This window comes from Cyphomyrmex costatus, unplaced genomic scaffold (assembly GCF_001594065.2).
Source record: "Cyphomyrmex costatus isolate MS0001 unplaced genomic scaffold, Ccosl1.0 scaffold105, whole genome shotgun sequence".
Taxonomy (NCBI): domain Eukaryota; kingdom Metazoa; phylum Arthropoda; class Insecta; order Hymenoptera; family Formicidae; genus Cyphomyrmex; species Cyphomyrmex costatus.
In genome coordinates this window covers 25,253-37,733 of record NW_017275008.1, presented here as the reverse complement: position 1 = coordinate 37,733, position 12,481 = coordinate 25,253, and the positions used below count along the sequence as shown (strand labels likewise).

The following is a 12,481-nucleotide window of genomic DNA, read 5'->3' as shown; positions in this document are numbered from 1 at the left end:
TTATTGTCACAAAAATATTCTAAAGAAATTGATATTTTTGGTATTATAAATAAGATCACTCGCATACTTACTTTTTAATTATATCCATAGTCGGTATTTTTCTTCCTGGTATAGCAATCTTCTCGTATTTAACACCAGCATTTGTAAATTCCTACAACAGAACCGTTAACAAAAACATAAACATCACATGCATATTATTGCGTAATAAAAGCAGAATATTCTCCGTGTCGCACGGAACGCAGATGCATTAATAGAACACGTACTGAATTGAACACGCGTATAATTTGATCGACCAAGCTATTGTCCCGTTAAACCGTCCCGACGCACTCATTAGCATCACTAATTATCACGCTTAAAACCGTCAATTACAAACAATGCGGATAATCATAGTTTCTGAGTGCAAGCGTGTCATTCAAATATGATGTAAAGTGAACGTTCGGAAATCGAAACAATCGATCGTTAAATACGAAATTTGCAAGGGCAGAAAGAAAAATACGACCCTTTAAACTAATCGATACGAGTAAAAGAGAAATTCACAATCATTTGTATTTCGGAAGGTATTCTTTAGTATACGCGTATTTGCCTAGACGCAACAACAAGTGTTGCATATTCATGAAAATTTCTCTATTATCTCTTGATTTCAAACTTCAAAAGCATTAACAAATTTAAATAAAAAAATAAATAGCTAGTACAAAAACACAAATCATCGCGGAACAAATACATATAAATAACATCTATGTAAATTTAATAAAAATCGATTGTTAGTAAAAAAAAATTAATTTTTAAAAATAAAGTAAGCACTTTGTGTGCTGCGTTAACATTAATTATTATTTTTAATTATTAGACAAACGTCGCGCTTAACGATAATAATAGTAACACTTGTTGTAATTCTAACCCGAGTGATGTCAGACAGTTACTACTCGCTTTTCCACTCTGATGACAGATCACGTCATAATAATCAATCTTTTTGACTTTGCTTTTAGCGAGATATTAGAAACTCAATCTTGATGATCGTGCACTATTGCGCTTAATGGCTATATCGAACCTATTTTCTTTTCTCCAGCCGTCAATAATGTGCAAGAAATTCTTTTGTTCAAGAATAGGTATTTCAGATTCTCAATCTCAAAAACAAAATTAAACCAAAGATTCTCTAATCGTATATCTAATGAATCTTATCGTATCCATTTCTAAGATTTTAAAAAGATAAAAGTAGAAAAATTAGCATGCACCATACGTATAATATAAACCGGAAGGGTTCCATATATGTAAATATACACGAAACTGGGAAAGTAAAAGACACATTTGATAAAATCTTCAGCGAACCAGTATACGAGATCCTTTGTCTCTACAATCTTGTTTTCCCCCATGACTACGGGCAAGAAAATTAAAGGACCGACTAAGCGCTTCATTATACACGTATAATGCGCTCTAATTAGGCGTGGGCGACACCGAGAGATCTCTCTGTTAATTATCGTTGCCCCGTAGCGCTATTGATGTTCACGGCGGCGTGTATAATGTTTTAAAACATATCCCCTAGAATTCTTCATCGCGTGGCAAATGACTGTCCAAACGTTGGTGGGGCCAAGACAAAAAGCAGAAGATGAAGCGACCGAACCAACTCCACAACTTAATAATATAATTGATCGGTCTTCGGTCCTTTTCTCTGACAGCTTTGACCCAGAAAACATCGCGGACATATCTCCGTTCGACACAATGACTCGGAACCGACAGTCAACCGATCGAGTCGTGGCAACCGGCTATTCCAAAAATCTAATAATAAGTTTATTAGTTCAGTTCTCTTCCCTCGCTACAAATTAGTCAGACCGCTCTCGGGCGTTCTCAAGTTGAAATTGACCCCGATGCGATATTAGGATGTCAAGAGGGAATGAAGAAGATGAAACCGAGAAGGACAGACAGAAACGAACAGCGACAATAGATATAGTCAAACCGTCAACCGTTTAGGAAGAAAAAAAGAGAGAATCTGTATATCTGCTTGATCAAGGAATGCAGTAGGTGACAGCTTGCGGGAAAGTGAGAAGACGTCTCTTGTTTCGAATTACTAAAAGGTAAAGGAGCGCGTGCATAAACATAGCGAATTACGACTTGAAATTCGAACGATACGCGATATGTTTCCGCATTAAATTCATGTGAAAACGTCAGTATTATTTCATCAGACGATACTGCCTGCATATGGCCCCTTTTTAATCGCATGGAACGCTCTCAAATTTATTTTCTACGTACTGTATTAAGTTTACGATATTTATTTCAAAATCAGCGAAATTATCAATATATGTTAATTATCGAGTATGACTATTATTATTAATATCAAGGGTGTGACCCTTATTATTCACAAATCGGTGAAAATCGATCATTCGTTTTTGTTAAATTTAAATTTCAGTTTGGTATCCCTTACCTTTTTGTCATAGTAGCGACATGTATTGGTCAAGTCGATGATATACTTGAGGTGAGGAAACGCATGCAGCAATGTTGCTGTAGTAAATCTGCAACAACGGATATGACTGGATTATAATGTGCGCACTGAATGGCGTTTCGATTTTTTTTAGATCGGTCGTAAAATCCCTGCGCTACTTAAATCATAAAACGATGTCTTTCTTCGCTTATAGACATAGAAAAGATAGGAAAACCTATAGTTGGTTAAGACGGAGTGCGGCGGAAAGATTCTTTTTGAAGGGCGCGATCTGTACGACTGGATGATATATTAAGGAAAGCAAAGAATCTCTGAGGCTCCAAACGAAAGGGATTGGATTAGGCGGGGGTGTCGGCCCAAATAGTTTCACCATCCTTTTCGATATATCAAAACCTTTTGAGAGACATACCAGGTGCATGCGTGCGTGCGTGCGTGCGTAGATACAGAAACGAGCACGACCATGCTTTGCCTCGAACGACTCTCCATAAATAAACAACCCTCTCGCTCGTGTCCGCGCCGAGATGTTATTAAAAAAAAAAAAACTTGTAAAATTTATTAGGATACTAGTCGATTTAAAAGCAATTAGCAGCGAGCTAATGTGACCTGGTAGATTTATGTAATTGACCAAGTGAGAAGTATCACGTCTCTTCGAGCGCACCACTATAATCATTACTATAATTTCTACGAGCGCCACGATTTATTGGTAAACGACTAACATTCCTTTTTTTCCATTTGCACATCGGGTTACCGCGGCGCGACACCACACCTCCGTCGATCTCGCTAATGTGCTTTAGTACACTCATGCATCATCTCCTGTCCACAAGGAGAGAAATTCTGCACCGTGCTGTAAACGCCGTACGGATATCGGGATGAAAAAGAAGCGGTCGGCGACGATGTTTACACGAGAGGTGTCCAAACGACAAGTCATCTCGATACTTACCGTTGGGGCGGCTGTAGATTTCTCGCTATGGCCTGAAACAAAAAAGAAGACAACATTCATCATCAAGAAAACGCAGCGAGAAATAATTAATAGCGCTTAGCTTAGCGACAGCTGCAAGTGGATGGTGCTACGAAAGAAACTTTGAACGAAGTCTCTGAACGACTTCATCTCCGCAATGATTACCATCGCTACATATCTTCGTCTCATAAGACCTATATGATATCGCAAGTCATCTCCCATTTCTGATTAATTAATAGCGCAAACTTAATAGGCCGCACGAGACGGTCACGCGCCGCAATCACGGATCGCATATCGCTAACAAGTGATTGATTGACTTGAGTCTCACGTTAAATTACGATATGACGTCGGTGAAGAACACCGGTGAGAAACTTTAAAGGTACGCTCCCACCACGGGAACGATGACTTGATGATTGTAACACCGGCACTTATTAATAGGGAAAACATTGACACCAAAGACGTAGTTCATTGACTCTATCTTGATCGTATCGTTATAATAAATTTTTCGTACATTTTAAGATTATTTATAGATTTTAAAGACTATGATATAACAATTATATCATTGAATTTACTCATTATTCACTCAATACTCATTCTATTCGTATTTTTTACAATATGGGAAAAAAATGAGCTATTAGTGTCATGTAAAATTAGTGTTATATAAAAATTTAGTTAAACACAGATCTGAAAATAATTTTACTGGATTATTGAAATAATTATGTATAGCAAATTCAATCAAGCTGAGCAATGCTACAGAAAGTTTTATCTAAAAATTAATTTTTCAAAAATTTTTAATTTTTTTTTTAATATTCGAAAATTTTTTTTACATATTAGGAACTCTAGGCAAATTGAAGCTGTTAAGCCGCTCAGAACTATTCCACCTCGAAATTCGATAAAAAGTTAGCACCCTATTTTTAAAAAATGTAAAAAAAATGTTTATTGAGCGGAACTCTTGTTATTAACTATAGGGAACTCTTCGTCTCGTCAAAAGGAAGTGGGAACTCTAATCAGAACTCCTGAGTACTATAGTTGGGGTGCTAACTTAACATACCCACTTATTTTTAAGAAATCATCCCCCTGATTGTACTACAGGTTTATACTACAGGTTTGTCCGTTCTTATCAGGAAGTCCATATTTAGAACGCGCTTTTATCGATAAAAGCGCGCTTTTATCTCTGAAATTCTATAGTATGCGTAACGTAAACTATAGTTATATCTGTTAGAGCGCTAACTTTGTTGTAAGTGGCGTTCTGATGAATACGGGTCGGAATGTATAAAAATTTAGTTAAATAAAATGCAATTTCAAGAAAGTAATAATATAGTGCGTAATATGTATACACGCTCGTTTAAATTAACGCAGGCGTAGAATACGGCGCAAGGATAAATTGAAACTTTCGTTAATCGGTTTGTAACGTCGCACCCGCTATGGGTGGGCTAATGTTAATTATAGGTTTAGACGTAGCTATCCGATTGGCTGGGCGGAGAGATCGTATCTACGGATGAGTACGGAATAAGTATCGGTCGCATTAATAACGAACTCGTATATGGCTTTCATATTCGAACGTAATAATCCGATATTGACTAGGCGTAAGATTTCCTTGATCTATTCACTGCTCCTGTTACTCGTACATTTTTACGCCAAAATATAATTTCGCGATTTCATAATCAACAGAATTCATGTGTGAACTGCACGTATTAAACATATTACATGCATTATAAAATATAAAAACTATTTACATTCTGTCTACATGAATATACTTCTCAACACTCATTTTAATATCCCCTACTGATAATGTTTGATTTTAAAAGTATTATTATAATCAATTTTTTAATTCTGGAATTCTCGAAATAAATTTAAATCTGTAAAAAATAAGTACAATACAATCCAATTTCTGTGATAGTAAAAATTCCTTATTACAACTATCATAAGTATGTAAACATTTTTTTAGACTCTTATTGTCTAAAATAATATAAAAATGTTTGAATACAAAAAGTTTGAAGTTCCAGGTCGTGGATATTAAAATGTAAAAATTTCACATTATCAAAAACTAATAAATTATAAAAAAAAATAATAAATATTATACAATTCGATAAATACTCCTGTTTAAATTAATAAACTTTATAATAATTTTTAAAAAATAGTTAGCACTTCTCTTATAAGTTAACGGAACAAAGTGAGCAGAATCGATTTCAACATTTTTATTAATTGTTCATTTGTTGATAACAAGTTGCCAAAGAATAACATTTGTTGCTCTATTAGTTTTTTTTTAAATAATGTTCCGCTAAAGGAAAATTAAATTAGCGAAACAATATCCATAGAATTACTTAATCTTCCTTTAGCGGAATATAATTTAAAAAAAAAAAAAAAAAAAGGTAATAAAGCAACAAATTAATTTTCTTTGGCAACTTGTTAGCTACAAATGAGCAACAAATAAAAATATTAGTTAAAATGGATTCTGTTCACTTTGTTCCGCTCACTTATAAGACGTGCAGTTAGCATAATTAAAATATTAAAACTTAAATCTTTAATATCGCGAATCGTGACAGAACAGTATCATTAACAATTCAGTAATAATGCAATAAAAAAATTTCTGATAAAAAAAGAAACAAACCAGAAAATTCTGATCTCATCACAATCTAATTAACTCCCAACTAGTATAATATAACAGATTGAAAAGAAGATTTTTGATTTGTCGATTTTCAACCAAATTCCAATTAATATACAATAATAGACTCTTTACGTGTGCGATTCGCATGTAAGAACATAAGATTAAAAATTCACAATAAACAATGCTACGATGCAATCATGGCTGGCAAATGCCAGCGTGCACCTCGCCTTTGACGAGTCGAGATTCGCGTATTTGCGCTCCAAGTAAGGACAGAAGGCGCGAGGTAAATGCAAGGATTTACGAGCCTTCTTGGGAGAGGACATTCGCGGCACTCCTCAACGAAAAGACCAGGAACGCGAACCACGACGAAGAAGAGTCGAAAGGAGAGAAAGAGGATGAAAATAAAAGAGAAGAAGCGAAGGAGGATAGAGGATACAGGTAGCTTTTGGACCACCTGCAAAATTTACTAACCCCACTCGCGCCAGGAGCAGTTTATTTTTCGCACGATATACTCCATTTCTCGCAGTTGACAGCCGGATTGCTCTCTCCGCTGATTCTACCATTCAATTTCACGATCCTTAGTCTAATATATGGGCCCGTCTAAATCAGGATTATCGGACCGCGCCTGCATTGTGAATCTTCCTGACGGTTCGCACGAGTTCACGCAGCATTCGACGCGCGTCAGAAAGATTCTTGCTGTACATACCTTTCAATTTTCACCTTCTAACACCGCGAAAGCTTGGAAATCATTTACTTTTATACTTACTTAAAATAACTCACGTTGATTTCGGAATTAAATGTTATTCCATGCATCTTTATTGCATTTTGCATTATAATAACTAAAGTTTTTAGCGTACATTAAAAAAAGAATTTAATAACAGTTATCAAATATCGAATAAAACCATTTTAATCAAATGTTCGGTTGATAAGCAACAATAATTTTACTTTTCTAAGTATTTAGTAAGTATTATCGAACATAATAATTAATACAATCATTTAATAATAATTATTAAATTTTAGAAAATAAAATTATTTTTTATTATACAACATTAATCGAACATTTAATTGAAATTATTTCACATAACATTTAGCGACTATTATCAGACTCTTTTTAGCACAAGAATAATATTTTTATAATCATTTTATAATTTCTTATATAAAATATTAAGGAACTGAATTAACTAGAGTTTAACTTTATCGAAAAATAAAACAAATAAATTATAGATCATAAAAGGCACACGATGCATTCTAAATTCAAGTGTGTAAAAAGTGACTAAAATTTATATTTATATGTGATTAGTTTCCTACATAAAAATATAACATACTAGACTGCATACAAATACAGAGTCACACGTATAACCATATAGTGTGTAGTGTCATTTTTACACAGAAGACTAGATAACACAAATATATTAAAGTCACTTTTTACACGCTTAGACTTGCAGTGTGGGAGTCAAAAACGAGGCTTCACACGTCAACAAATTTGGCCGGACAAAAACACAACAACGGAACAGATGTTAAATCATATCTCGCTCCGTGCTAATAATTCCCTAATTCTGTAAAACGCATTGCGCATGATGTATCATATTTCTTGTTTAACATTCAGTGAATAATAAGAATAAAATAATATATATTGTCAATCATGTGCATCGTGCATTTTATGGCACATAGCCAATAAATATATTATGTACACTTTAACGATTCAAACATGAACAAAGACCGTCGGCAGATTTATTAAAAAGGAAAAAAAAGAAAATTTACCAGAAGGGATATATCGAAATATTTTTACGTATCGATATATAATACAACTATATATCGTTATACGATGGAAAATTTGAATAGGTCATAAAAATTCGTAAAAATAAGTATTGATCAAATACGCAACGTGGTACGAAGCCATCGTGAAAAAATGTGATCTTCGCGCGCGACGTAGGCGTTGGCCAACGGTAGGTATCGGTGATATTTATTGGAAATATTTACGAGGGGTGAGCTTCCACGCCTTTGTACCGAGTGGGCTGTAATATTCCCAAGGTCCTTGCCTGGTCGACGGCGTAATCTCGACGAAACTGGCGTGAGAATTTTGGCGAACGACCGCAAATTCAGGTGCGACGTATTAATAATAATATAATTGACGTTACAAAACATAAAACAATGTATGCAAATCGTTAAAAATAATTATTGTACAATAATTGTTACAGTTACAAATAAGATATCTATATAGAAAAGAAAAAACATCTTTATTCTTCTATATCTATAATATAACTTTTAAAGTTGTAATTACAAGAAATCACAAATTAATAAAAATAAAAATCTAGATAAAAACTATCAATTATATTAAAATTATAAAAATCAGATGCTAATTTCATAAAAATAAACTCGTAACAGCTGAATAATTCTCACATCTTTACAAAAGACACAATACACCGTAAATTAGCAAAGTAAAATTAGTCCAATGTAAACTAGGGCGGCACAGCAATTCAAAGGACGATGCGAACAATGGCGAGCGAACAGAAGCACTCTCGTAATAGAAATAAGCGAAACGTCGTCAAATTCCACGTGCTACTAGGTTACTGTATACTCCATGAATTGCTCATAAACTCCTTTTTCTAAATAAGTACGGCGAACGTGAAAACGAACTAAGCAGAACATTACCATAAAGCATTGTCTAAAAAAATCATTCTATCTCACTTAACACATGTACTCAGAAGTACCGAGAAATATTTTTCGAAATTATCTTCATAAATAAATGTCATCTAAAGTTTATTCTGTGTTAATTACTGAGAGAACCATAATAAAATACCTTATTTTAAAATATAATGATCAATAAGCAATTAAATAATTTTAATAATGCTAACTAAAAAAATTTTATCTTTTTCATAAAATTATTTAAAATCAATGCTTTATATTAAAATCAATTTTTTTAATTTATATGTAGAGACAATAATAATTAATTTTATTAATTAATCTAAGAAAGATTTTTTTTTCAACGCGGATAGTAATTTATAAATTATAGATCAGATTTATAATATCTGTCTTCAGCTTCAAAACTTTGTATTATTATAGATACAGAACGAATTATATTATTTAGATTAAAAAAAAATACGAGTAATGCAGATTTACGGCAAATTAGACTTACATAAGAAAGAGAGGTAGGAAAAAAGAAGTCAGCGATTTGCGAGAGGAACATTTTACTGCATGAGAAAGTGTGAGCGACATTTCTACGCGTTCATATAGAGCTATGCAGGGAAGCCATATAGACTGCTATATGACCATCTCGAACTGATATATGCGTGACGTTATTCGTATCCACTTACTTCCTCGTTTGGCAGAAGATTCGAAGCGATCTGAAATGGGTCACCTACGCGAATAGAAGACATGTACGACAACACGACGACGCGTCGCTTGCTAGTCATCATTAATAACTTTTTAGTTACTGCGAAAGATGTATCATCGACTGCATACGAATTCGAGAGACGTCAAAACTTGTAAATTTAAAAAAATAAAAAATCTGAGCACGAAAATTCCAACTGAGCATTCGTGAGCAAACGATGAGCAAACGAATGCATGAAGAAAAAAATCGATTTTTTAATATTGGGGGGCTAGGGTGAAGTTGGCCCCCCAAAACATAATTTTCGTATATCTTTTGAACTAAGGGTGAGCAAACGATAAGCAAACGAATGCATGAAGAAAAAAATCGTTTTTTTAATATTGGGGGGCCAGCTTCACACGGGTCTCCGTTTAGCAGAAAAAGCAGCTTTTTAACTGTGTACGATTCGTCAATATAATTGGTTTTCTTAATAATAATTAGTTTGTACATGTAAATCCAATGAGAAAGTAAGGGTAAGAATCAATTATATTAAATAATTTTACAACAGTTTCGAAGCTGCTTTTTCTGTTGAACGTAGCTAATAAAACATGAATCCATGAATCTCTGTTTGCCGCGTGCGCAGTAAACTACATCAAAAATAGAACGCCTTCGTAAGATCTATGAAAATTGATTCTCTATCCTCCTTTTCTAATAATCACACCTCAGTTCGACATTCCGCGGCATTTTTACGATTCCACGATTTCTAAAAAAGATTTAAAGCTGATCGATACGTCGATTAGCGACCACTCTCAGGCCCCATTGTGCCCAGTGAATTGACCATTAGCGAGTTTCCAAGAGATATCATCGGTCATTATGTGGCGGTGAAATACAAAGTATCTCGAAAGTACGTTTCTCTGAGTTTTGCGTAAAAAAATTATGGATAAATAATAAATTTGAAACGTACTATGAAATCGCGCATATCGATTCACGCGTGAGAGAAGATCAATTAAATGATTTCAGCAGAAAAAAAGGTGCCAAAATCCTCCAACGGATACAACGAGGTGCAAAGAGAGAAATTGATCGTTCGTATCCGGAATACATCAAGGTTTATTCCTTAATACATGAATGCTGCAATCACCCGGGAATGGATTATATAGGCATTGTATTAACGCGATTTAATGACGTAGGCCTCGCCATTCTGTGTAGATAACGAATTAGTACGATTCGGACACGTGGCTTTATAGACTACCATCCGCGCGCCGTGTGTTTCCTATCACCGACTATCGTGAACGTTCGGCACAGCACGGCGAAAGCGGCAACATGTTTTTCGACCATGTATAAATAATAGGACCGCGTCGACAGTCGCTATAATTCAATTCACACCTGATAACCGCGTCCATAGAATTTCCATATTACAGGCCGTAATAAAATTAAAAATATTTTCAGGGCGGTCCGCGCACCCCGGGGGGTCCCTGCTTCTTCTTATTCGTACCCCAGCAGATGAGAATTGCGATCCTCCATGTTCGCCGACATCACGAATTTGTTCCTCGAATTTGTTTCTCGTTGTCGCCGGTGGTCCATCGCCAGGCCACGGCATACGAGAGAACGTATGCAAAACGATACTGCGAAACTGAAATTATTTATACGCCAGATCGGAGCGATACTAGACGCTAGACAAGTAATTACAATGAATCTTATGTGAATGAATGATAATATATTGGCAAGACGTACAAGAAGCTAATGAATATTTGCTTTCTATCGTCATGTTTTATTATATAAGTGACGCGTAGACTAGAATATAGACTTATGGTACCATTAAATCTTAACAGACAATAATCTAGCTTTCTTATTTCTTCCTTTACATTATTAGACTTCGAATAGGTGAAACTATTGGGATTCAGTTGATGATACATGAACATTAGATTCTTATTATATATATATAACTTTAAGAGAATTAATTTATGAACTTTTTATATTGCTTTATTGTCCATGTTAGGATAATATAATAAATTATATTTAGATTATATAAATTATTAAATATAAAGTAATTTTGGTCACAAGTACGAAACACTCTCTCAATTAAGTGCATTTTTTTTTTTAGAAAAGGCGATAAAAATAAAAACTAAAGAAAGATTAACAAAATATTATAATTGTTATAAAAATAAATATTATTTTTGATAAAACTTTTTAATTCATTTTTCGTTAGATATAGAACGTTTATGTCAATTTGTGGGGGATGCTTTATACTTATGGCCAAGGCGGTAAAATACTATCATAAGTTATTCATAGAATCGTTAAAAATGTACTGCTAATTTAAAAATGGCAAAATAAATTCAATAAATCACACATAAATTTTATAAATAATAAAATTTATATAATCGCAGTATTATATAAATTTCCACAGAAACAATGTTACAATATTATCAACACACACACACACACGGTGTGTAGTATCTTTTTGTAACAATCACGACGTCATAGACATGCATTAAGGAATATTACGAGTAAAGTATCGTAAGAGACGTTATAACGCTTTCGTGTAAGTACAGCTGAATAGAGCTCTAGTAGACTCTCTACGTTGCGTGCCATCATTTTGCGGCGTCGAACTTCCGGTATTCACGGCGCAGTTACGGCAAACGGCCGAAATGACTTATACTGGCATTGGCATTTCCTAGTCAGGATCGAACGCCACTTTTATTACGAATTTCTTACAAACGAAGAATACTGCGAGATCGTAACAATGCCCAAGGAATGGCATTAAGTCGCCAATGATGCCGTTATTTCCGAAACAAGAAAGATCCCGGCAGCCCTTCGTCTTTATCGACACTGAACAGTGTTTCTCTCCACTTTTTCTCTATCTCTCTCTCTTTTTTTCTATACCCGGGTCATGCCCCTGAAGAACAGAGTCTCGTCGGCGTGCCAGCGGTTCCAACGAATTGATTGTTTTAGCTACGGGGGTGAGAATACATTATACATTAACGAAAGACCGGCGCGACCGAAGACAAGATTAACGATCCGCAGGTATTTATGGTCGTGACTTGTCGGGATCGTTTAAACAAATGTTTGTTTCTTGCCTCGCCGCGACCCCGCCTCGTCAGTTTCTCGAGAAGGAAAGGCGAGGTAAGAAAATTTCCCGAAGATCTTAAGGTCCGCAGCTGCTGCTGCTGATGGCGCCGTCGG

The 12,481-nt window shown here is 34.7% G+C and overlaps 1 protein-coding gene across 1 annotated transcript in view; it reads right to left on the bottom strand.

Moving 5' to 3' along the window:
- LOC108774175 (splicing factor 3A subunit 1) overlaps window positions 1-12,481 on the bottom strand; it is a 49,633-nt gene that overhangs the window by 22,352 nt on the left and 14,800 nt on the right. Inside the window, exons 3-5 of the mRNA XM_018540219.1 lie at window positions 3,369-3,400; window positions 2,414-2,501; window positions 72-151 (exon numbers count right to left, since the gene is read on the bottom strand). Coding sequence (XP_018395721.1) covers window positions 72-151; window positions 2,414-2,501; window positions 3,369-3,400 — 200 coding nt within the window. The remainder of the gene's footprint in view (window positions 1-71; window positions 152-2,413; window positions 2,502-3,368; window positions 3,401-12,481) is intronic.